Source organism: Procambarus clarkii, chromosome 17 (assembly GCF_040958095.1).
Source record: "Procambarus clarkii isolate CNS0578487 chromosome 17, FALCON_Pclarkii_2.0, whole genome shotgun sequence".
NCBI lineage: Eukaryota > Metazoa > Arthropoda > Malacostraca > Decapoda > Cambaridae > Procambarus > Procambarus clarkii.
Genome location: NC_091166.1, coordinates 36685989 through 36712182, shown reverse-complemented (window position 1 = coordinate 36712182; position 26194 = coordinate 36685989). Strand labels below are relative to the sequence as shown.

The 26194-nt window shown below is 39.1% G+C and overlaps 3 protein-coding genes across 6 annotated transcripts in view; 2 read left to right on the top strand and 1 right to left on the bottom strand.

The window, feature by feature from the left end:
• Positions 1-300, top strand: part of LOC123772387 (uncharacterized) — a 9884-nt gene extending 9584 nt beyond the window's left edge. Inside the window, exon 7 of the mRNA XM_045765488.2 lies at positions 1-300. This exon is cut by the window's left edge and continues 779 nt beyond it. The gene's annotated coding sequence lies outside the window, so the exon portion shown is untranslated.
• Positions 301-835: 535 nt separating this feature from the next.
• Positions 836-6037, bottom strand: LOC123772388 (uncharacterized). The gene is made up of 8 exons (XM_069325844.1): positions 5893-6037; positions 4716-4780; positions 3539-3704; positions 3299-3384; positions 2738-2939; positions 2274-2452; positions 1735-1852; positions 836-1021 (listed from the first exon to the last, which is right to left on the bottom strand). Exons 1-7 carry the CDS (start codon positions 5963-5965, stop codon positions 1799-1801), a joined length of 825 nt encoding a protein of 274 aa, XP_069181945.1. The 5' UTR covers positions 5966-6037; the 3' UTR covers positions 836-1021; positions 1735-1798.
• Positions 6038-6081: 44 nt separating this feature from the next.
• On the top strand, positions 6082-25950 carry Pbgs (Porphobilinogen synthase). Of its 4 annotated transcripts, none has more exons than XM_045765487.2 (10): positions 6082-6111; positions 11238-11286; positions 11698-11831; positions 13565-13676; positions 15217-15351; positions 18096-18216; positions 18968-19200; positions 21058-21174; positions 23698-23797; positions 24598-25950. In XM_045765487.2, exons 3-10 carry the CDS (start codon positions 11704-11706, stop codon positions 24666-24668), a joined length of 1017 nt encoding a protein of 338 aa, XP_045621443.1. In that variant the 5' UTR covers positions 6082-6111; positions 11238-11286; positions 11698-11703; the 3' UTR covers positions 24669-25950. The 4 variants fall into 4 exon arrangements, with proteins under 4 accessions (XP_045621443.1, XP_069181944.1, XP_045621441.1 ...); XM_069325843.1 differs by lacking the exon at positions 6082-6111 and adding an exon at positions 9599-9618; XM_045765485.2 differs by lacking the exon at positions 6082-6111 and adding an exon at positions 9754-9862.
• The last annotated feature ends 244 nt before the right edge of the window (positions 25951-26194 follow it).

Genomic DNA, 26194 nt, shown 5'->3' with positions numbered 1-26194 from the left:
ACTAGTGTTAGTGGCCCCTCAGGTAAATTCAGGTAAAATCTGGTAGAGGACATCAGCAGCACAAGGTATCCACACCAGTATTTAGCCTCGTCAAGAGCAGAACTAACTGCAATCTAACAGAGGAAGCTGTTTACGTTATACTTTACAGAAGTTAACACAAGATCACTTGGGAGAAAGTGTACATTGTACCTTATATATATTTTAGTTATGCCTAACTTTACTCGTCATTTTTTTCATTTTCTTTGATTTAATCAAACTCATTACAAAGAAAACGTTATCTCCAATAAAGTCTACCCTAAACTTTGCCTTTCTCTTTAATACATGACGGAACATATAGGCTGCTATAATTTAAAAGAATTTACCTACGGGCCATCATCTCTAATGGCCTCGACGAGGACAAAAAGCCGGAAGCTTATCAACGATCCCCGCATTATTCCTCAGGACTTTTTCTTCTAACAGATTTTTAAATCGAAATCATTTATTGACATTAATGGCTTCGGTAGGATGGCCAGTCCACTCAATGTGACGAGCTTAAGAAAAGCGTCTTTTAATCTCCCGTTGATTTAGACTGGATAGTAGAGCGACGGTCTCCTTTCATGCAGGTCTGTGTTCAATCCCCCAACCGTCTAAGTGGTTGGGCACCATTCCACTCTCCCGTCCCATCCCAAATCCTTATCCTGACCCATTCCAAGTGCTATATAGTCGTGATGGCATGGTGCTTTCCCTTGATAATTCCCTCCCTCCCTCCTTCCCTCTCCCGTGGGTTATATCCTGTAGAAGATCAGTACACCAGGAAAGATCCGTTCCATAAAATGGGAAACCATTAAACAAAATCGATTTTTAATTTCGGATCAGTTTAATTGGCATAATTAGGCCCCGTTCCTGCCCCGAGAGCCCGGGCCAGGAAGCAATTTACAATTGTGTTAACTTTTATGATTGGTAATGTTGGTATACCTGTAACTCACTCCACCGGGCAGAGGCGGGGGTGGAGAGCTACAGCCACACGGCGCAGGCACTCAGTCTGTACTCGTTTAGTTAAGAATATATGTGATAAAGTTATAAAGGCAATAGTCTAATTACAGAGGGTAAAGTTACAGTGCTTAATGTTAGAATGATTATGGTTACTATATAAGTAGATGTTACAGGGGTTAATGATACAGAGGTTAATGCTAAAGTGGTTAATTTAACAGTGGTTAATGTTTTAGAAGGTAATGTTAGTGGTTATTGTTATAGTGGTCATTATCACAGAGAGTTAGGCAAGTAAAATTATATTATTTCAAGCAGAGGGATCTTACGGATAGTACTGTGTTAGTCAACATTATCTTCAAGCACCATCATGCAATATTGTCCGCCATATATAACTAAAGATCTTTAAGAAACTAGAATGCGTTCAGTGATAAGCAACGAAGAACTACTCAGGTCCTAGAATTCGGGTCCAGGTCGACGCTCCTAGAATCGTCTAGGAGCGTCGCCATCCCTAAACGCTTCTGAATATTTAAGGTTAAAGTTTCTGTTCAAGGTTAATGATGTTGTTCAAGGTTAATGATGCTATTTAAGGATACTGTTTACCCCGTCTCGGGATATTTTACGTGTGTTTCGAGGGAGTATGATGACAAAAAAGCTGAAGTCTTAAGAAAGGACAGATGAATAAGGAACTCTGCAATTACAGATGTCGAGGACTGTTTGCAGGTGCAACGTGCCAGTAATTAAGGATACAGGTGTGTGAAAGGATACATGTGTTGCCTGAGGCAGGTGTGGGGAGGCACATGTGTATGAACACACATGTGGAGCCGGGGTATCAGAAGGGACCCTCGCTAACGTCACTCTTGTGGCAGCCACATGTACCACACACCTGCAATGTAGGAAAAAAACATGTAAATAATTAATAGACTCGAATAATTTCTCGCATTTAAATATCAAACTACACATAAAAATATATATATAAGAGGGGGAATAAAGTATCGCTTCTGGATTTCTATCTATAATTAGTTAGGTTTAGAGAGTCATAAATTATCTATATTAACGAACATCCAACGATAATACCACGAATTAATCATCAAAAATATTCTCTGAGTCACGTTAACAATAATAATCCTTAATAACAAGCTATAATCACACAAAAACAATTAAACAATAATTCGTGTGAGTTCAAAATATTTAACATTCGGGATAATGTTAAAATAAATTTATTTATTTTAATTTCCAGAAGGAGTGGGTAAGGCGGCCTGGCAGGTATGGGTTAGGGTCACCCTTGAAGGTATGGGTAAGGTCACCTGGAGAGTCGAACCAGTGCAGCTGGTGAGAGCACACAGGTCCCAGTCCGTCCTGAAGGTTGGAGGAAGGATGCCACTCCACACATCGCTGTTAGGGTCACCCATCCAGTCCTCGGCCCCGTCCTCCTGACGCAGCTCCACCAGATTCACCCAAGTCTCCAGGGACTGGTCAGGGCTGCCTGTAATGACACTACACTCTGTATTCATACACGTGGATAATGACACTCTTATAATTCATGATATAATCGTTAGTATATATTGTGTCTTTATTGCACTGCGTCCTAGTTTGTGGCGGAGGAACAAGTTACTAAATAGTAAAAGGCGCTAGTCACCTGGGTTGCCACATAGCTAGGAGCGCTAGTCACCTGGGTTGCCACATAGCTAGGAGCACTAGTCACCTGGGTTGCCACATAGCTAGGAGCGCTAGTCACCTGGGTTGCCACATAGCTAGGAGCACTAATCACCTGGGTTGCGGTAGTCTTCATAGTAACAACAGGAGCCAGTGCCACCGTCGTCATGGTAGGCGCCGTGGTTGTTCTTGCCCACGTAAGCGACAGGGTGACTGGTGCCTTGCGTCTCATAGTGCCCCGGGATCCGTGTGTACCAACCTTTCTTCTGACCAAACATGACCTCGTGCAGGTGTGGGCTCAGCTCCCAGTCGCGAACCTGCAGCCATCACACACCTGTCAACTGCTGGTTAATGGCTTTTGTTTACTGACACATTAGACCTTGACTGTGACACATTAGAGGCTGACCTTGACTGTGACACATTAGAGGCTGACCTTGACTGGGACACATTAGAGGCTGACCTTGACTGGGACACATTAGAGGCTGACCTTGACTGAGACACATTAGAGGCTGACCTTGACTGAGACACATTAGAGGCTGACCTTGACTGAGACACATTAGAGGCTGACCTTGACTGGGACACATTAGAGGCTGTCCTTGACTGAGACACATTAGAGGCTGACCTTGACTGAGACACATTAGAGGCTGACCTTGACTGAGACACATTAGAGGCTGACCTTGATGACAATAGACTCCCACCAAGCGTCTCTCTCGCCGGAGCAACAGTCACAGTTGTGGTTGTAGCCGTAGAAGTTCCAGTAGGCTGCGGGGAGGAACAACACTCAGCAAGATGGTCTCCACTCTCTCTCCTATGTCAGTCCCACACCTCGCCACAGTCATCAACAAAGTCTTCACCACATAAAGTAAGATAGTGAGAGCGGTTGGGCCACAGGCCAGAGACGGGGTCCGGCACTCACCTATGTGCAGGTGGTATCCGCAGGTGAGGGCGTGCCAGTAGGTGGGCACCTCCCCGGCCTCCAGAGAGGAGTAGTTAGTGTTGCACTTGCGGGACCAGTCCCCCGCCAGCCGCGCCTCGTAGTACTCCGCGGCCGCTTGCGGGAAGCACCGCTCCCCCGAGCCCGCCTGAAGGAAAACCCATCCAGGTGTAAAATGTATTTATACAAGTAAACTACAAGTTTCCTACATCAAATTAGCTATACAATGCGCCTACTTAGATACAGTACGACGTCCAGCGTTTACCTCATAAATAAAAGTCATCTGCTAGGCTACAAAATGAAAAACTAAATGAACTCATGAAAACACTCTTTAAGACTGAGTCTGAAGCCTCATCTCGTTCAATGGGTTAATTAACGCCTTACAAAAAATCCGTCTCAACAAATCATCAGCGTTATGAAGATGATATACTTGTTGGTACCAAGACCTTCTGTGAGAGGAGCAGTCGTTCCGTTCACCTGGGCTGTAGGGGACTCGAACTGTGGACCCAACGCGTGTGAAGGTGAAGCTCTATTCACTGGGCTATGAGTATTCTTAATAAGGAAAGTTTTATTTTAGGAGCAATCAGTCTTGATGCTCATCTCATCCTGCGCTACATCAATAGATAAATGTTATCATCGAATTACCATATTTTTTTCTAAGGTGTTCCCAAGATTTACAAAATTCCAAGATTTTCAAGAATTCCAAGATCAAGAAAAAAGGTGAGATTCCCAAAATCCCAAGATTTTCTAAGGAGTTCCCAAGATCCCAAGATTTGTGGAGAGATTTTTTCCCAAGAAGTAAGTTGTAACCTTCAAAATATTATTACCTTGAGCCAAGAATGATATATGTATCGAAGCCAAGGAACGTCGCACAGTGAGACACAATTCCCACCAGTTCAATTGTATATTAAATTCTTCCCAGGGAACACTTCCCAGGAGCTCCGTGAATGTAACTTTTTTTCAGTAACACGTATTAGTGGCCATGTTCACAGCGCCACCCGAGGTGTAATAATCCCGCAGTAATAAATACATTTTAACCATCATTGAATAGCCTTCTAATGGTCCTGTGTCATCAGAAGAATGTTTTAATTCTGCCGTTAGAAGACTATTCTAATTCATTTTCAGTGGAACCAGTTAAAAATTATGAGTTAGTGCTTACCGTGCTGTCGAACCGCAGGTAGGGAGCATAGTCATAGGCGAATTGGGTGAAGTTCTGAGCCAGACCTGGTCAACACAAAGAACGATAAGAGGTTTATTTAAATTTACATTGAAATAAGTTTATTGAGGGATAAATACACACAAAGGGATGAGGCAGCTCAAGCTATTCTCACTCCGTTCAGTACAACGTGTTCATATATAAATATATATATCTAGACACACATTGCAAACAATCAACATACTACCGAACATTCTGTATGTATTCTGAGTGATAAACACATGCATTTCTTTTGAGGGAGAGGGAAGGGTAGTGTCTGTAACAAGGCATCACGTGAAACTCTTGCAGAAGGGAGCACCTGACATACATATATGTGGCAAGGAAGCAGCTGGCGCACATATATGACAGGAAACACCTGTAGGCTACAATGGGACAACTGACGTGCGTTCTGTAAAAAGAAGAAATGTTAATAAACCAGCCCAACGGTAAACAAAACATTACAACTGAAATTGAACTCACAAGCAATGTCTTTTATCAAATAATATTAGGCTACTGCACTCTTTAAAGTGTAACCTCACTCGCTTTGAACATGATTTGATGACTAATGAAGACCGTGAACACTTAGGAATGTTAAAGACAGCGTTGTTTTCTCTTCTCTAATACAGAAAATATTAATATAGAATGGTTCCGAATTGATGGAGTTATGACCATAAGAAAAAAAAAGCCTAGGGCTCTCTTTCTAAATAAATCTAATGGCCTCGTTAGGGGATAGGAAGACAATGGCTTGTCAAAAGTCCGCTCATAACTCCTGGAGATTTTTCTGCATTTTAAACTGGAGACTTCGCATTTACGGCTTCGGCGGATATGTGATTCCTTGCCTTTATTACTCTGTGGGTGAGACAGCCTAATGCTCTCGCACTTTGTAGCTTGTTGAGCTTGAAGCTGCTGCTCCTTGAGCTTGAAGCTGCGACTCCTTGAGGTTGCTACTCCTTAGGAGCTTGAAGTTGATACTTTTTGTGCAAGTTACACATGAAATCATGTAATGTATTTCTGCTCGAGGCATTCATCAGCGCAAATGGGAAGACCTTCGACAAGCCACCGACTTCCTGTCCTCGTCGAGGCCACTATAGTGTTAGTGGCTCTCAGGTAAACAGGTAAACTTGAGGTGGTTAAAGAATACCTGGCGCCAACAGCATCGTTAAGTACACCAAGCTGCCCAGAAGCACTCGATCTCGGCTTCCTTCACCCGCCATGGCTGCCTTCTGACTGCTTACTGCTATCTCTTGTCTCTTTAATCATCGAAATAGCTCCCCCACCCAGCCCGTCACCACCTCAATCTGTCAATCCACCTCATTCCATCAATCCACGACGTGCTGCACTGGAGGCCCTAGAGGGAAAGGTGAGGCTTAGCTGAAAAGACATCTGTGAGAAATTGATTGCAAAATATGCATTATATAAATAATCTGAGCTCTGCCTTTTCAACCAGAAGGCGACGGAACACAATATTCTATGATAAAATACACTATTATACGATATAATACAATATCCTGCAACGGAATACAATATTTTACGATGAAATACAAGAGGATACAACGGAATACAATACTCTGCTGCCGATTACAATCTGAAAAACCAAACTGAAAGCCTATTGTGATGAAATTTTGCATGTGAGGCATAAGAATACGCTTCCCGACTACCAAATCAACAACATTATATTGGAGCAGATTGACAAGAAAAGAGAAAAAGAACATACAATGGGTCCTGTGGCGCAGTGGCCAGCGCCGTTGGTTCACAACCGAAAGCTCCCCGATTTGAGTGCTGCGACCGGACAGAGGGACGTTTGGGTTCGTATCCCTATGCTCCTGTTCACCTAAGAGTTAATAGGTACCAGGGAGACAGGCAGCTATGTTGTAGTTTGCATCCTGGGAAGGTGGGGGTTTGACAGCTTATGTGGAGCTCGATAAACCTAATAGGCTTCCTGTCCCCGAGAAACCTATAATATGTGATTTCTTTTAAGTTTGGTAGATGATGTTGATACGAGTTTTGCCATGTTTCACGCGGTTGGTTCCCAAGCTCGCGGTCCCAGTGCTATCTGCCTCTACAGGTGAAGCTTTCTCAACACCACGTGTTATGACGTGACATCCCTCACGTGGTGGAGACTTCGGTAGGCTCTCACGTGGTCTGGAGACATCTGTAGTTTATAGGCTCTCACGTGTTCTGGAGATATCGACATGTACCAAATAATTTTAAATTCATTATACATTATTATTTTATATATAAGTATAATCTATTTAAAGTTCTATAATAATATAAGTATATTATTATTGTATATATATCATTAACATCATAAGACTCTGTTTCAGTGATATACTGTAATGGTAAATAAACATCCGAAAATATATATGATCTGTCTAAGACAAAGTATTTAGGGAAAGAAACCTGTCAAATTTCGTTCTTTTTAACGCAGGTGTGAACAGGAAGAAAAGGCTGGTAACTCCTGTTAGTAGATTGAGAACTTTCCCTTCCTATAGCTCATAGTAAACCTTATACCCTCTACTTCCAGCCCCTGGGACACACGCCTGGGATAATTCTTCCTAGTAAGGAAGAATTTAATATGATTATCACGCTACCCAACCCACACATCAGAAAATATACGAAGAGAAGACGTTTTGGTCACCTCTCTGAGCCATTATCACGTTGTGTAGTGTGGTGGAGAAATTTATATTTATAGAAATTTATATATATATATATATATATATATATATATATATATATATATATATATATATATATATAAATATATATATATATAATTTATATATATATAAATTTTGTCTAAAGCTAAAGCCTTTGAAAATGTAATAAGTTTTACGAAACGCGCTCAAGTGTCGCGTCAGACTAGAAATAAAAATGAATTTTGGAGAATTGATTTTTGAATTACCACCAACAGTGAAAAGAAACGTACGAAAGATCGAGAAAATTCGTGTTAGAATTATTAATCTTACTTTTTCGGTCATATTTAATAATATATATATATATATATATATATATATATATATATATATATATATATATATATATATATATATATATATATATATATATATATATATATATACATATATATATATATATATATATATATATATATATATATATATATATATATATATATATATATATATATATATATATATATATATATATATATATATGTTTCATTGAATATGACCGCATATTCTGTATTTATTATTTTCTGGTTTAGGGCTTCTATCCCTCTAACTATTTTCTTAGCATCAGGGCTTAATTGAAATAGGAGTTCTCCAAAACTCATTTTCGTACTTTTAAGGTGAAGAAAAGAAGTGAATTACTATAGAGTGTATTACACTTATTTGTATAATTTGCACGACGTTTCGAACCTCCATGGTTCATTCTCAAGTGAACAGATCTTACAATACTAGTTGATTTTATACCCGCATTAGGTCAGGTGATAATACAATGAAGGTGAAAAACATGGGGGGATACATAAGTGAGGTGAAACATAGAGGCTGCAGAAGGCGTATTGGCCCATACGAGGCATCTCCTATCCAAACACAAAGTTTAATCCAGTGTAATTGGCCTGTTATGTTGGACATTGTCTTCTGTGTTGGCATCGATATGTTCTTGTCTTGTCCTTACTCTCATGGTGGGTAGAGTAAATAGTTCCGTGATTTGGGTGTTCATGGTAGGTCGCTCTATTCTTATGTGAATTGCCTCAAGAATTTGTAATCTTCTGAGATTAATCTTCTGCTAGGGCTTTATGTTTATATGTTTGCTAGAAATTCGGGGTTTTTTTTTTATATAGTTCAATTGTTTGATATGGCTCCATTGTTGGTTTCCAGGGCAAGTGGAGGGTTTTAGGTAGCTCTAAGCAAATTTTTGTTTGGTCGAGCTAGGAATGGAGTTTGGTTGTGCTCTGGGACTGTTTAGCTTAATGGTGGGGGTTGGATGAGATGTATACGTGCTAGGCTTATGGTTACACAACTGGTCGGGGTCCGGTTACACAACTGGTGGGGCTCAGGTTACACAACTGGTGGGGCTCAGGTTACACAACTGGTCGGGCTCCGGTTAATAACTGGTCGGGCTCCGGTTAAATAACTGGTCGGGCTCCGGTTACACAACTGGTCGGGCTCCGGTTAAATAACTGGTCGGGCTCCGGGGGTGTCCCTTGGGCTATGGGTTGTGCATGGTCGGGCTTCTGTTCGTGCATAGTTGTGATCCAGAGGTTGTTTGTTTGGTTCGTTCATGTTAGGCTTGCAGTTAGACAACTGGTCGGGCTCCGGTTACACAACTGGTCAAGCTTCGGTTACACAACTGGTCGGGCTCCGGTTACACAACTTGTCAGGTTCCGATTGCATTACTCCGGGGGTGTGACTTGTTGGACTTTGAGTTGTGCATGGTTGTGTAGGGTTCGGTGTTCAATGAACGAAAAGGACATGAGCAGTTTAAATTGCGAACGCATACCAACGAATAACGCTAGTATCTATATAACAAATTTATTGTCCTGTGGAGTTGATTTAACTTCCAGACACGTTTTGTTTAATAAATATTAAAGATTTAATGGCTGTTTATGAAAGATATTATATAAATACACATTCTACTTCTTAATATCACCAATTAAATTTGCGACAATTTGAGCCATGAAATGCGACGACTGGATCACTGTGTACAGGAGGCTGATATGGCAGCAAACACTCTCCAGGCGACCATATATCTTGGATAAGTCGCTCCACACAATTGTCGCTTGGACCGTCGATTTCCTATGGCGTCACCTCTCACATATTTACGTCTCATTTCGTTATGAAATTAGATTATTTCAGAGTAAAAATAGGTTTGATCATGTTCTACGTGTAGCACCAACATTATAGTAAGTAAATATACCATATTTCTTCATTACTTACGTAATGCTAGGACGATTTGTGTAGTTTTGGGCCGATTTGGGTAATTCTATGGACCGCCCTGGTGGTGAGAAGCTTAACCAATAGGAGAGTTTAGGCGTTATAGTTACCTAAGGGAGAGTGCCGTGTCTTGTCTCACACTTTACAATAATAAACAAAAAAGGGGTCATTTACAGACGAGGTGCCGGCTGGGAAGGAGCAAACTGGTTAATTGTGAGTCCAATTAATCGGTGTACAAGAGGTGTAGAGGAGGAAAAGGGTATAAAACAGAAGAGTACAAGTTAGTATAATAAGTGTGATTGGGAACGAGGGCAGGCAGAGGGGGTTATTTGGATGAATTTACCTCAGGGACACCGTCTCTGGTGGGGGGGGGGGGATCGTTATTTTCCTTGAAGTCAAAGATTTGTTTGACTATTTCAGAGATTTGGTTTTTATTGTTACTGCAGCTCCCACATGATGTGCATCTTGCAAAGACTGGTGGATCTTAAACCCCTTGCTCATATTTCCTTGAATTTACCTGTGGGCCACCATATAGTGGCCTTTATGGGACTAGGAAGCCAGTGGTTTGTCAAAGTTACCCCTATGGCTCCTAAGGAATTTGTTCAAGCTTTATTCCGAGCACACACACTGCTGCACATTAGGGTATTAAAGGTAGTGAGATACAGTAATATGCAGCACGTATTTTTCTGGCTAGGCTAGGGGTTATCTTGAGATGATTTCGGGGCTTTTTAGTGTCCCCGCGGCCCGGTCCTCAACCAGGCCTCCACCCCCAGGAAGCAGCCAGTGACAGCTGACTAACACCCAGGTACCTATTTTACTGCTAGGTAACAGGGGCATAGGGTGAAAGAAACTCTGCCCATTGTTTCTCGCCGGCGCCTGGGATCGAACCCAGGACCACAGGATCACAAGTGCTGTCCGCTCGGCCGACCGGCTCCCTCATATAAGGGGGCGTCATATAAAGTTTACCGATAAGTTGTGTGAGGTTGGTTTTTTGTGTGGGGATTAGTGTGTCAGCGGGTCGTGCTGTGGAGTGGTCATATCAGGATGGTAATTGTGAGAGATGTTAATTGTTTAGATTTTTGCTTAATCTGCAATGTTAAATGGATTTACTTGTAAGACCATCATTCTTTATCATGTAACCAGTAGGCTGCTGCTGCTAGTTTAGGGCTTGTAGATTGGACTGGCTAAGTTGTTTTATGTATATTGTTTTAACTTAGGCCAGGTGACAGCTATATAGAATAATAACACACTTGTAACAAGGTTAGCTAAAGGTTTTGTTTTAGCAGAAGACCCTAATGAGGTACTGTAATTTATTTCTATGTAACTTTGAGACCATTTATGCTTAACCGTGGCCTAGCAAGTCCGAGACAAGAAGGTCTTCCATTAAGATATTGCACTCTTATCAGTATTGCCTCCTCCCAAATGTTGCCACAATATGTAATTAATCTCCATTACAATTTCACCTTTTTCAGTGATTGGTTCCATTGTTATTGAGCGTCATAATTGTATTTTGTTACTCGACTGTATTTGAAATACTTTTTATACTCGCCCCTTAATGTACAGTATGTTAAAAATATTTTATTTTCAGGTGTGTGATAATTTTCATCAACTGTTGGATCTGAGGACTCGAACTTTAGGTAAGTGCCAATTGTTGAACAATTAGTTTTGGGGGGAGTAGGTAGAACTAGATAGGCATACATACAGGAGTAGACAACTTCAGACTAATAAAAATAACAATTTAAGTTCTGAATGGAACTTCAGACTCTTGTTAGCTGGCTGAGAGCTTTCCCTTCCCATAGCTCATAGTAAGCCTTACCCTGTTAGTTTACACTCGATGCAACTCGCAATCAGTTTACATCTATACTGTATTTCCAATTGCTGCTGGGTGATTAGAGGTGAGTTTTGGTGCCCTGACACTTCTCAACTTTGGCTTGAACAGAGAGGAAATCTGCTGGCACATACAAATGTCTTTGGGAATGAGGCGGCTTGTTTTTTATATCTTACATTCCTTATTTATCATGGTACAGTACTGTATTTTAATATTTCAGAACATCATGACATCTTATGAACCCCCTGCAAAACGCATCCTTCACAGTGGTTACTTTAGCCCTACCATGAGACAATGGCAGACATCAAACACGGAAATCCATCCTTGGAATTTGATGTATCCTATATTTATTGTGTAAGTATCAAAGTACAGCACTTTTAATTCATGTTGTGGAAAGCACAACATTTTCATTTATTGGTATGTTTTGAATTGTCAAGACTGGAAGCACAGTAGCTGTGAATGCCACTTCTCTTAAACTTGTCAAACTACCCATGACTAGCTTTGAACACTTCACTATTAGCACACTTTCCAGCAGTTTTCTGTAAGAGATCACCATGCAGTTGTTTTGCTTTCTCAGAAATGATGACCTCGGATACACTTATAACCAGTCAACTGTCGTTCATTTATCCAAATCGATAACAATTTCTCAACCTCTTCAATTGTCTATGCTCTCTGTTTCATAACTGCTTATATATGTATGTGTACATATATATGTGTGTGTGTGTATGTATATGTATGTGTATAAAGTACATATGGAAGCTGATCAGAATTACATTTCATCTTTGTAAATGCACATTAATGACACTATGTAAAAGACACATCGAACACTTCATGTAGGGCATACTTAAATCTGTGTACAGTATCTATGTATTTACGTATGTAGGTTAGCTTAGCATTTTAAAAGCACCGAATCACCTTCTGTGGTTGATTGTTCAATAAACCCTTGAACTATATGTTTAACACATCTCTAACCCTGTCCATGGAGGACAGAAGAAAATGTATATATGCTGGTTAGCATTGTAAATGTGTGGCCACGTTTGTGGTAGAAAATAATAATAATAAAAAAAAAACTCCTTTGGCAACATCAGCTGCTTTGCTGGCCTCTATATTTTTAAGTATTGTAGATATCTTTGATTTAGGCATACCAAACTCAATAACAATAGCAGACACATGGGCACCACTTTCATATTTAGCTATGAGGTCTTTCTTTAGCTGTATCTTGGCTCTAACCAATTTTTGTTTTGCTTGCCTCTTATCATTAACTTTCTTAGGTGACATGGTGACTTATTTACACTAAGAATATAAAAAATATCAGAGAAAAGTGCCTCTAGGTGCACTGAACAAGAGCTATGGCAAAACCGACGCATCAGGGAAGCATATTTATGTGCGAGTGCTGAGTAAAAGAATGAATACCAAACATGACCACAGCATCCGAGTGCCAAAATGTTCGAGTTGGGAGCTGTGCGAGTACCGAGGTTCCACTGTATGTACATGCACAGTATTCCAAGGTACAGTTAGTAAATATGTCAAGTGTTTTCAATGTATACTGTATACTTGTTTACATTCATTAAATAAAATACAAACCAAAATGAGAGCTGTATTATTTCTGTAAAAAACAATTAGACAAATTTCATTGCCCAGTCTTTTTGGCATTTATCTTGACTTTAATTGGTCCAAATAATTGGGATTGTATTGTAATTGATTTCCCATACATTTTTAAATATCATTTGCAGAGAATGTTGAAAATATTGATACTTGTTTTGTATTATTGCACCTGGTTGTTTGGTGGTAGTTCAAGTTAGACTTGCCACTGCCTCTCTTCTTTACTTATGCGAAAGATTATAAAAAATGCCTCTCCTCACCGTGGGAAAGATGACTGATGAGCCAAGCTCTCATAGCTCCCCGAGCATCTCCCCGAGAGATGCTCAGGGAGCATCCAAGGGATCTTTGCTCAGAAAATATTCTTTTTTATTAGAGTTCCCCAAAACTAAAGTAAATAGAGTAGTACAGTCTTACAATTTTCAAGAGGATAGTTCCAAGTTTTCTGGATGATGCTAGATTGTTAAACCATGAATCTTCTATTCCAGGGATGAAGCAGATGCAGAGCAACCCGTGGAAAGTCTACCAGGGGTGACCCGATATGGTGTCAACAAACTTGAAGCTGCCCTTAAGCCACTAGTGAAGAATGGTCTTTCCTCTGTAAGTTCTCAGTATGATCATGAATTCAATTACAATTGAACCAGGATTCGTGAAATTTATGTCTGGGGCCGTCTGCTTTAATAACACTAACGTGTACATACAAAACTTTATTTGCCAAGTCTTATGTTGCTTAGCTCTGTGCATTTGTGTTATTATGTGATAGTTATTCACAAACTAGTTTGAGAAGTATGCTTTTTGTGTAATGTCTCTATTTTGTCATAAATAACTTGGTAATGGTTTTGACACAATAATTTTACCCTTGAGTTTGTTCCATCTGCCAACTATTGCTTTTTAAAATTACCTGGCTTTTTCTACTTTAGTTTGTATTTATGTACAATAGTTATGTTATGTCTCGTATTTTTGTTCTCTCCAGTGCACTTATATTCTTTGTCACTGGGAGCCACTTGTTGCTTGTGTTTACAAATTATTTGGGTTTCTTTAGGAAAGGAAAAGACCTACTGCTGTGTAATGTTGTGTAATGAGTGTAATGTAAGTCATGAATGATTTTTTGAGCAAGTCCTTATTCGTATCTTTAGAGTCTTAGCATCAGGTTTACCACTAAGTGCGTTAATTTCTTACAAGTTGACATTTGACCTTTAGGCAATAAGATTCCATGTCTTTCTTGTGGCCTACTTATACGTCGTCCAATTTCCATTATCAGTATAGGCCTACATGATATTTTTCAACATTGAATTCCTTATTCCACTCCATTTATTCAAGTTTGTTGAAGTTCATGTGTCAAGTTACTGCAGTTGGCTTGGCACCACCTCAAGAGTTTAGCATTATCAGCAAAAAGTTATTATTTAATTTGTCAGTCTTGGTAAGTTACTTACCAAAATACTGTACATTAAAAATATTGGGGTAATAATTAACCTTAATGGGCTACACTAGTAACTTTACTCAGTCTTGAAATTATTATTCTTATTGTTTGCATCTTAATTTTGGAAAATAAATCTGGCATTCTTTGTAGAAGCATATCAGATATGTCTCCTATATGTTTGAACTGGCATACTGTATTTGACTTTCGAGGAGAACTCTGTTAGGTGATTTCTGGAAATCTAGATATAGTCCGTACACACATCTCTTCCTTGTGTTATCTTGATATACTCTTATAATCTACAGAAGGCTTGGTCTGTAATCATAGCACATATTGACCAGTATTTGATTAGTAACAAAGTCCTGGGTTGTCTGTAAATCACGAGACCATCTATTGTCTCCTTTACTTTCAGATACTCAAGAATGTACAGGTATCATTATAATGTAGCAATTATTGACTCATTTCTGCTCTCTGAAGGATTACACTTAACCTGCACTTTAAGTTCTGTTCAATATTAAAACTAACAACACAACTTAAGAGTATTATTCGCTTTTTAAGTACAGCATTAAAGCAGGATAAACTAAATTGATGAAGGATAAAGAATAAGTGATAGTTATCCCTCATCAAAGTACTGTATATTATAAACATGTCTCCCAGAATTTGGGAATTAAATGTCTTTTTTTATATATATATATATATATCCATTGATTTTATAATTTGCAGATTTTGTTATTTGGCGTTCCCTCAAATATGCCAAAAGATGAACGTGGTTCCAGTGCCGATTCACCCAATACGCCAGTTATTGTAGCAGTGAAGATCATTCGTAAAGCATTTCCTGATCTTCTTGTGGCATGTGATGTAAGTGATTCTTGTATTTTTTCTAGGGCTCCCTGAAGCTATCTTGCTAAGATTGCACCATACTAAAATGTCACATCAGTCTGTTTGGGCTACCATGGACCCGAGCCCGAAACTGGCCCCCCACTTACAAGAGTTGCAGGGAGTGAGTGAAAATTCGCCACCCTACCAGGAAAGCATCCAGAAAATCAGCGAAACTTTACGAACAACTGCAGGGTTCACAGAAAATGAAGCCTCAAAACCACCACCACAACTCTACAAACAATTCACACAGAACAAGGGATTCACTCGGAACTACTTTGAAACTTTCATACCAGTCATCACCACCTTGCATACTAGCCCCATCTCAGTTCTGCTGCTGTTATGTTGGATGGTTCTACTAGGTCTGTCAGTCATGGGCAAGCCCCACAACTTCAACCTAAGTTTCAGCAATCCTTAGACTTTGTTCGTCCTGCATGGACCATTTGCTTGTTGTTGACTACCTTTATTTTAATATTAGCTTTGGGTGCATGTTTTAATTCTGGCTTGTGTTGTGCTTTTGCACTGCATGTGCTCAGGGCTCTCTTCCCTGAAATCTGCTAGCACTCCCCTTGCAGAGTCAGTTATCTTAGGGTTCCTGGTGAACTGGAAGAGGTCCCTGTTGTTCCGTCCCAGATTCAGACTTGGCTGAGCCTCATTTGAAACTCTGGCTTGCTTTCTCTGTCCCTGCCTCTGGTGACTTTGTTCTCCCAGCAGTTTTGTCACTGCGTTGGTTGGTCAAACTTTTCCTACTTGGTCTCCCCACTGGGCATAGTTTGGCTCTGGGAATTTTAGCAGTTTCTCCAGTTCCACCCTGCTCACTCCTTATTAGCTCTTGCTTTGCCGGCTTCGCCTTTGGGCTTTTCAAGGTTCAGTTCTGTGGTGCCATCCTTCCCTATTGCTCAGTGTTTTCATGGACACCTTGGCTCTGTTTCCGGGCTTTGTGACCAACACTCTCTGGTCAACTCGCCAATAAACCTGGTTGGCATGTGAGCTCAAGGTTGGTTGTTGGGTCTGTTGCTTTTGGCACACAATATGATGCATGAATTTGTGGCTGTGTGGCATTCCCTAAGCAGAATTCAGCCTCCTCTGGACTCTGTGCTCAGGCTGCACTCTGACTCCTTCTAGGGGATTCTGCCTAAACTGAGGCAGGATTGCTTTCATCCATTGCCCTGTGGCGCTGAATGCTTTCACTAGTTCAGCTTCTGGCTTCTCTGGGGTCTGGTTCTCTGTGCAGTTCACATGCAGGGTGTATCCAATATTCTCGCAAATAGGCTTCTGCTTCATTTCCACTGATTGGACCGTGGATGATGCATCCTTCCGATGGCTCTGCCAGATGTTTGGTTGCCCCAAGATGGACCATTTGCATTAGTGTGGAACAGGCGTCTTCCCTCATACATGGCTCCATTCCTAGATCACAAGACTCTCACTGTGGATTGTGATTCTACTGGACTGGTCAAAGTGAAGGTGCGTTTACCTTTTAAGGTAAACGCACCTTCACTAAACGGTAAACGCTTTACCTCCAATTCTGTTTACCTCCAAAGAGGTAAACGCTTTACCTCCAATTCAGTTGTTGCTCTGGGTTCTGTCTAGTATGACTTCATACCCTGGAAGAGTGATCCTTCTGGCTCCAAGGAGGCCAGTCCAGCCATAGTTTCCAGTGCTTCTCGACCAATATCCAAACCCAGGTGTTTTCCTGTGGCTCCACCCATTTCAGTGGATCGGCTCAACGATGTATTTCACTGGTTCGATCTTCTCCCTCTGCTCTTAGCATCAGGAGTTTTGGGTTGTGTTACTTTGGGTCATCTCTCCCAGCCTGCGTTCTCTTCATTTATTTGTTGGTTGCCTCTCCTCCCTGATACATCATGTTTTTGTTCTGTAAATAGTTCCAGGGAACCTTCAGGGGGGTATCCTACAGGAATCCAACATAGAATGCAATAAAATGCCTCTTTCTGGTAGAGTCCCAGTAGTCAAGCCTAGCCTTGGGCTGGGCTTGGAGAGTAGAACTCCAAGAACCCCATCAAGCAGGTAAGCAGGCCCCTGATTCCCTCCTTTCTATCTAGGTTTGTTGGTGAGTTGCTCATCAGCTCCAGAACTGAGATGGGGAGCCAGCTGAGGGCTGGGCTTGGACGTCTGTTGTGGCAATCAATACTAATGAGTTTCGAGTTAGTTTGAGGCAATCTCTTCTTCTTTGTGAATTGTTTGCAGAGTTGTTTGGCAGTTTTAAGGTTTTGTTTTCTGTAAACTTTCTAGTTTTCTGTAAAACTTTGTTGGCTTTTATTTTCGATGCTTTCCCGGTGCAGTGGCAAATTATCACTTGTTTCTCGTGTCTCTGTGACAGAGAGGAAGGCCAGGTTCTGGCTCTGATGCTTGGTAGGCCAAACAGGAAATCTGTGACTGAAGTGCCCTTTTAGTATAGAGCAATCTCAGAAAGATAGCTTCAGGGTGCCACTGGAGCTCTTTATCAGAAAGAGGCATTCCATTACATTCAACATGGGATTTTAATTATATTTTTCTAAAATTATAATACATTTTCATAATTATTTGGAATAAGTTTCCACCAGCCACTTACTGTACTGTGTTATGGCTTTAAAAAAAAGTTGAAATGTGAAAATAACATTATCTTTTTAGTTGTTTCGCAAGTCATTGAAAATAGTGGGCGGAACTCCTTTCCTACAAAGCCAATATATGTTAATAGATAATTGAGTTTTGTGAACGTTCTATTTTAGGTGTGTTTGTGCGCCTACACTAGTCATGGTCACTGTGGGATTCTGAAGAAGGATGGAACTATTGATAACATCCCGAGCATCAAACGGTTGGCTGAACAAGCTACAGCTTATGCAAAAGCAGGTGAGTTCTATTTTCCTCTCTATCTCTGTTTATATCTTGTGTGCATTCCTTCAGGAAACCCTAATTTTTTTAGGAATCATCGTAGGCTCTTCCCAAAAAGTTTATAAAAATGCTTAATTGTTTCAACAGAAGGTGCAGGAAGGTTCACTTGAAACATCTGTCAAATGATATTGCATGTTGGCTTGGCTATTGTGAAAATGAAGTACATGCTTGCACCTGGAAATAGAAATGTGCGGAAACATGCATGAGAGAAAACGGAAGAAAACTAACATGAAAGGTATTAAAATTTGGAAAAAAGATATTATGGGAAGTTGTATGGTGCAAGGGCATTTTAGGGACATTGAAAATAACATTCAGTAGCTTAGATTAGATAGATGACTTTAATCGTAACAAGTAAAATTGTAACATTGTTACAATTTTGGCAGGACTGAACAGGTGCACAGCTGTGTAATTCAAACAGATTATTAAACAAATGCATAAACATTATGCTTGCAGCTTGAGTGGTGATATATATATTGGTACAATACTGTGTAACATCAGTGTGTTATTTACATAAGAGAAAGCCCCAATAATAGAATAACATGAATTCATTCAAATTATATATATACTACAGTACTTGAATAGGCTTGGAAAGAATACTGTATACAGTAATAATTGTGAATTTTAAACAACGATTTTTTCTGTGGGGTTGAGTACCAGTAATTCATCAATTCATGTGTGGAAAGTTTTTGATACTTGCTTTATCATGCAGGTGCTCAAATCATAGCCCCTTCGGATATGATGGATGGCAGAGTTGGTGCAATAAAGGCTGCACTTCAGGAAGCTGGTTTATCAAATAGCGTTTCAGTGCTCTCTTATGCCGTCAAGTTTGCATCTTCTTTCTATGGACCATTCAGGGACGCGGCAAAATCTGCTCCAACATTTGGTGATCGGCGATGCTATCAACTGCCTCCAGGATCATCAGGACTTGCAGCAAGAGCAGCAGTGAGTTAGGAATACATAAGTTTAATATTTTGTTCATGTAGAAACTCCTCAGTAGCTCCCCGAGTTCAGCCCTGGTAATAACAACCCTTTGACCAACACTCCAGTCCTAGAATTTGGGATGGTAGAGAATTATTAGGGAACATGCCAAGCCATAACAACTATATAGCACTTGGAAGGGGTCAGGATTAGGATTTGGGATGAGACGGGGGGGATAAGGAATGGTACCCAACCACTTGGGCGGTCGGGGATTGAACACAGATCTGCATGAAGCGAGACCGTCGCTCTACCGTCCAATGGTTGGCACTCTTCATGAGACTAGGGAAGCAAGGCTTTAGATTAGACAAAGGAGTGTGGTCGCTGGGTAGACACCTTGACTGTGATGTACCTGACCAGGTGGACTTACCAGGAGCCATTGTGATGTTTTTGTTTAGTCTTCACATTTAACAATAATAAATTTTACATTTAATTTAATAATTTGAAAGCCAATATTTAATTGAAATAATTTGAAATAATTTGATATTTCTGCTATTATCAGTAAGTATGGGTCAGAGTTGAGACTGTTGAACACGAACGTCTGAACAGCTGTAAGCCACTACATACAGTATGGCATAAATGTCCAATATTTATAAAGCTTGTCAATGTGTGTCACTAGCAAGCAAACAGCCTCAAGAGTCATGGCACCATCACCTTCTTCTTGACTTTTTTTTTTTGTCACTGTGAGGCTTTAATGTTTATATATAGAGTTATTTCTATACAGTAGTTTAATTGATTACAAATTTAACTATTAGTTAATTTATTAAATTGATACAGTATAGTGTAATCCATTTTCCTCATTCCTATTCGGTTACGAGATCTCACAGAAAACGACGTCAGTTTCTCGTTTTTATTCTCGTGAGGTAGGACCGGCTGATAAAAATTAATATAAGTATGGTGTTGCGTCAGCCCATAATACTAATTATTTTAAATACAGGAATTATCATAACAGTGGAAAAGTTCTCATAAATTTAATTTTAGTAATTCAGATTTAATAATTAAAGTATATTTCTTCTTGCATGGGGAAATTATTTCCACATAGTGTCTGGTAAAATGGTGACTTATTTTTGGAGTGGAAAATCAACAGAGTGGGCTGGAATGACAGTAAAATACGTGTATGCAGGCACCAACAGAATGGTCGAAGTATGCACTGTATAAATGAATCTCCAGTTAGTTGGGGTGTAGACTGAGACATGAATATAAGGAAATCTAAATATAAGAGAAAATTTAAATATAAGGGAGGTAGATAGCACAGAAAAGATTAATTGTAAAAATAACAATTATGTTGAAATAAATTGAAAATGTGGAGAAAAAAGTTATAGATTTAGTGGCTACAGTGGAAGACCAACACCACAGTGAAAAAGAAAGGTTAGGATAAGATCAGCAGTGATAATCAACAATAACGAGAGAAAAGAACAATAATTCAGTGAGGGAAAACAAAAGAGAGAGTAAGGGTAAGTAAAGGTCATTATGAGGAGAAAGTGGTAAGCCAGAATGACTATATACCACTTGGGAAGGACATGAGGACAAGGAGCTGGGACACGAAGACAGAGGGACGGAACTGTGCCCGACCACTTGGACCATTGGGGGTATTGAGTGCCAGTCTTTTAAAGATACAAGGCTGTTGCTGTACCTCTAAGTGTGTGTAGGGTTAATAATACTGTATGTAGAATATGCAGATGAGAACAGAATTGTAGATGACATTGGATAAAAATAGGTGGAGTTTCGTATGCTTTTGTTGAACTTTTATATTTTATACATAACATCGATTTTCATATGTTGGTCCAAATGTTTAGTAGCTTGTAATTAAACATTTCTCACTAGGATCGTGATGTGGAGGAAGGTGCCGATATGTTGATGGTGAAACCAGGCATGGCATATCTTGACATTGTGCGTCAGACTAAGGACAGATACCCACACTATCCTCTCTTCATCTACCAGGTAAATGGATTCTTTGCTATATTAATTAATTTATAGCTTACATTTGGTAAATGTCGGGACATTTGTAAATGTGCCAAGTAGGCACCTCGGTTACTCCCGTAGTTAAGAGCCATTTGTTTGCCAACTGCATCATTTACACTCCAGACTAAATGGGCTTAACTGTAAAACGGAACTTTTTAAAATGTTGCTGCATTTGTTGGTACAGGTAAATATTTGAAGTTATAAGACAAAAAGACATCCCTCCCCACACTCGACACTTCCTCTAAGCAATAACTTGCAACTCTATAAACATCAACAGTTGCTCTGCAAACTTTCACTAAATGAAGCTATAACTGCAACCAGGCAACAACAACGGCACTCATACTAAATGGGTTCAAGGAGCTAGCAAACTCCGCTTACATTAACAATTCAACCACCTTGGGGGCCTTGTCGGGGACTGGGCTGTGGGGACGTTGAGCCCCAAAATCATCGCAAGGTAACCCCTCAACATGCATGGGAAACCCGGAACGAAATGAAAGAAATGTGAAGTGTCTGAATTACTGAATGTGAAAAGATCACTTCATGGACCCAGCACTCAATTTCTGAGTTAGTGCCCTTTGGATTTTCCAATAGTTTCATCCCCCATGGCCACAACGTACAGTATAGAGAAGGAAAGTGTGACTTCTTGCATCAGCCATGACATAAAAACAGGCCCAGGGTCAGAACAACAACACATTTACTAGATCTAACCATCGGACTAAAGTCACACCGAGACAAGGCATACAAGGGTAACGCAGTGCCGGAGATTGAAGTTCGATTTTCAGAATATCTGAACCTGGATATCATGGCTTGGATCTCTTTTTAGCCATGAAGTCTATTAATAGTTTTTGATTGAGCAGTAGAAAGTGACATGATGTTTAAAAGGGATAAGTTGCAGGTACAGTACTTAGGCATGGTAAAAATGATGACCTTGTACAAAATACAGGGTACAAAACACAAATTTGTCCTTAGTAGGAAAGCAATATGTAAAGGAACTGAGAATAATGATGTCTGATGCCTTAACGTTTAGGGATCATAATGAAGCAAATATAGCATCAGCTAGAAAATTATGGAATCCTTGGAATTGAAGGCTCTCATAATCCATCCTATCACAATGCTAATACTATTCAAATCACTTGTGCTGTCTTGCCTTATGGGACAAGGCAGTGCAGGCCTTGAGTACTGCTCAATACTCACTACCCCCTTCAGAGCAGGAGAGACCGTCGAAATATGTAGAGGAAATACATGTACGCCATGCATAAACACGATTAAGCACTTAAAATATTGGAATTATCTCATAGCTTTCAAAATGTACCCTCTAGAAAGGAAACAAGAGAGGTATCAAATAGTAACATGGAAAATAGTGGAGGCCCAGATCCCAAATGTGCACAATAAAATAACATACTGGAGTGAACGATATGGAAGGAAATGCAGAATAGAGCCAGTGAAGAGTAGAAGTGCCATAGGCACAATCAGAGAACACTATATGAACATCAGAGGTCCACGGTTGTTCAATATCCTCCCAGGAAGTACAGTATAAGAAATATTTACAGAACAACAGTGGAAGTCTTAAAGAAAAAACTGGACAGTTATTTGCAAGAAGTGCCTGACCAACCGGGCTGTGGAGGATATGTGGGCCTGTGGGCTGCTCCAAGCAACAGCCTGTTGGACCAAGCTCTCACAAATCAAGCCTGGCCCCGGGTTATGCTTGGGAAGTAGAGCTACTCCCAGAACCTCATACAGGTACAAGGTCATGACCATGGAGAGAACGTACTGGTACTCTCCAGTAGTTTAGAAAGTACAGAGTGCCAAGTATATACCTAAGAAATCTTGCCACTCATCTTTATACCAAGAAAAGTCCTGGAAATGACAATGATTATGATCCACTATTCTCCTCCCATTCAGGCCAAGGAAAAATAATCTTGATATAGGCACTTTCCATTCTGCTGGGAGAGCAGATGGCCTGGCAACCAAGCTGAATTGGCCATGTGGGAGCCAGCATAAAGATATATTCCACTATTCCCTAAAAATTGTACAGTATGGAGAGTAGCAACTGACTTGGAAAAATCAGGTATTTAGAAGAAATTCCACAGAAGCTAATGTATTTTTGTAAATGCAATTTATTCTTTATTATAAATCACTATTTTTTTATTATTATTTATGAAAAATGCAAATGTCAATTTAAACGTTGACTAATTTTCAAATGCAAATACATTTTGATGAGTTACCAGTAATCCATTATGATTATACTGTATTTCTACCAAATAAATTTCTGTTTACTATAGACTATTTGAAATCTAGATTCATTATTAATAACAGATGACCCAAGAAGGGTATGAGATCCAAGTAAATGTTCACCGCCCTTCTTCAGTATTGCTTGGGGAATATTGAAGTAAAGTGACTGAGGTCTTTTTTTTTTATATAAATCATGGGTTTTTGACCAAAATTTAATGTAAAGTTTCTTTTGTGTAATTACTTTGCAAATATGATTTTCTTTTCGATTAGGTTTCGGGAGAATATGCTATGTTACATCATGGTGCCAAAGCTGGAGCTTTCAACCTTCGTGTTACACTGATGGAAGTTCTTACCAGTATGCGTCGAGCAGGTACGTGCAATTATGATTGTCAATAGTATTTGTTTACAGTATGTGTATATATATATATATATATATATATATATATATATATATATATATATATATATATATATATATATATATATATATATATATATATATATATATATATATATATATATACTGTATATATATATATACCATTGTGGCTGTGGAAAATCTGGTTCGAAGTTCCAAGCAGCAAATGTATGAACACATTTTTGGAATCATGCTGGTTGCAAGTTAGGGAGTGCTTGTACAAAAAAAAAATCCTTTGCTAGATGTCGTGTACAAAATGCTTTTTTTCCTCCTACATCCAACTTGAAAAGTTTAGATGTACTGTACATAGTTTATACAGTTTCCAGGGAGGAAATCAATTTAGATATTGTTAGGGTTAATTATTATGTGCCGTAAATATTAAATGATTCACGTTCATTCCAGTATAGGTGTAACGTAGGTGATTAAGTACTGTATGACTAGTTTTGTAAGTTAGTGGAAAGACAACCTGTTGATAATGTTAGTTTTAATGGAAGAAAAAAAAGTGGACAAGAGGCATTAAAAAATAAAGAGCATGCGAGATAAAGATGTTTTATGAAGGTGTGTAACAAACTCTGCAGGATTTGGACTCCATGCACTAGAGGATGTTCAATCCTGTATGAGCACCCTCGGTGCTCAGGAGACATCATAATATTGTATTAAGATGTATTAAGATTATTAAGATGTGTAACATTGTACGTATCATTAATTAAAAGGTATTTCCTCATCATTCTCAAGTGCTTTTTCTTTCACAGGAGCAGATGTGATAATCTCCTACTATACACCGACCGTGCTGGAATGGCTCAAGGAAGAGAACAAATCTTAAATTGTTCACAGTACAGTATTTCTCTTGGCATGTAATTTTCATCAATTATCACTTGTGCAATATAATTTTCTATATAGAATTACAAGGATAAAACCTTGTGCAATATAATGTTCATTGGATTTTATATTATGAAACATAAAATAACAATGAGATATAACAATAACAATGAAATACAGTGAGAAAAATCAGGATCCATGAGGATGATTTATGCCTATGCTCTAGGTACTGACAATGCCCACATCTTAATTACAGTACTGTACCAGGCTTTTGCTTGCGAAGGCCATTTCGTGCACAATGTTCATAATAAAGTGATGATTGATGAAGAGTCACAATAATGTGGCTGAAAAATGTCGATCCAGGACGGACTGAAACGTCGTCGTCTCTTCACTTTCTAGTGTGTGGTTTGGTCAACATGAAGTGATGATTATTACCATTATTACTTGGCCAATAATTTAAGCAAACCTAATTAGTCTTTTATCCAAAGTTCAGATTATGACGGCGCAGTTTTTGTTACTGATCTTGTAAAATGTAATATTAAGTCTGAATTTGTTTTGGAATAATTATTGATTTTGCCTATACAAGTATGTTGTAGCCCATTAAACTGCAACATACAAGCAGGAGGCCAAATAGTTAACTAATTTTGCTTGTGTATTAGATATTGACGAGTCACTTGTTCGTCAATAAAATCCTTGGCAAATCTTAATTTTTTTTGTGTTTAATTGCTTGTCTTGCATCTTTTTGCTCTCTTATTTGCATCTTAAGTGATACTTAGGACTTTTTTTGTAATAGCCTGTGACATGGATGATACTAAATAGTCTTCCCAACTTGGTGCTTTCTTTTGATAATTTCTTAGACATTGCTATTTTAACTGGAAGAGCACATACATCATATTAAATGTAGGAAAGTTATGGTAATTCCTCGAGTCATGACTAAGCATTGTGGAATCTATTGTTACGTTTTTAAATATATATATTTGCAATGTATTATATTATCACAAAGAATTGCCCAAGTATAGTTAGTGATATCTTGAATCATTGTTCCAAAACTTTTATCTTTGCTGGCCTAGAGGTTTATTTTCGTAATTACATTACAGTACCTGTACTTAGAGGACCATTGTATTGGTAAGTAGTGATCTATGCTTTATCAATTTTCATGGTTGGGGGTATACTGGGGTTCAGAACTTGGGAAAGTTTGTATTTTTAATAAAATATCGACATGGTAATTTTTATTTTTTAAGGTTACTGGAATTTGTGTTTAAATATATACAATATTATCTATAAAAGGTTTTATTTACCTTGCATATGCAACTCAAATTACTGTTAATTTTGCTTAATATATTATGTACAAGTTGTATATTACATGTAGAAAGATGGATATATAGATATCTGCATATATGTCACTTGGCGCCAAATTATAATAAATACACTAGAATATACTCTATGCAAATTGTAGAAAGTGGATCGTACATTATGTATTATAAAAAACGAATTGGGTAGGCCATACTACGCTACTGCCCACAGGATGGG

What these genes read in the sequence shown, in the direction of transcription:
- LOC123772388 (XM_069325844.1), bottom strand. Translation starts at nt 5,965, where the DNA reads ATGGCGGGTGAAGGAAGCCGAGATCGAGTGCTTCTGGGCAGCTTGGTG. An exon ending in CGGATACCACCTGCACATAG is followed by an intron (nt 3,385 to 3,538) that starts GTGAGTGCCGGA and finishes TCCTCCCCGCAG; the next exon opens with CCTACTGGAACTTCTACGGC. An exon ending in GCACTGGTTCGACTCTCCAG is followed by an intron (nt 1,853 to 2,273) that starts GTGACCTTACCC and finishes CCTACATTGCAG; the next exon opens with GTGTGTGGTACATGTGGCTG.
- Pbgs (XM_045765487.2), top strand. Translation starts at nt 11,704, where the DNA reads ATGACATCTTATGAACCCCCTGCAAAACGCATCCTTCACAGTGGTTAC. An exon ending in ATCCTCTCTTCATCTACCAG is followed by an intron (nt 21,175 to 23,697) that starts GTAAATGGATTC and finishes CTTTTCGATTAG; the next exon opens with GTTTCGGGAGAATATGCTAT. An exon ending in TACCAGTATGCGTCGAGCAG is followed by an intron (nt 23,798 to 24,597) that starts GTACGTGCAATT and finishes TTTCTTTCACAG; the next exon opens with GAGCAGATGTGATAATCTCC.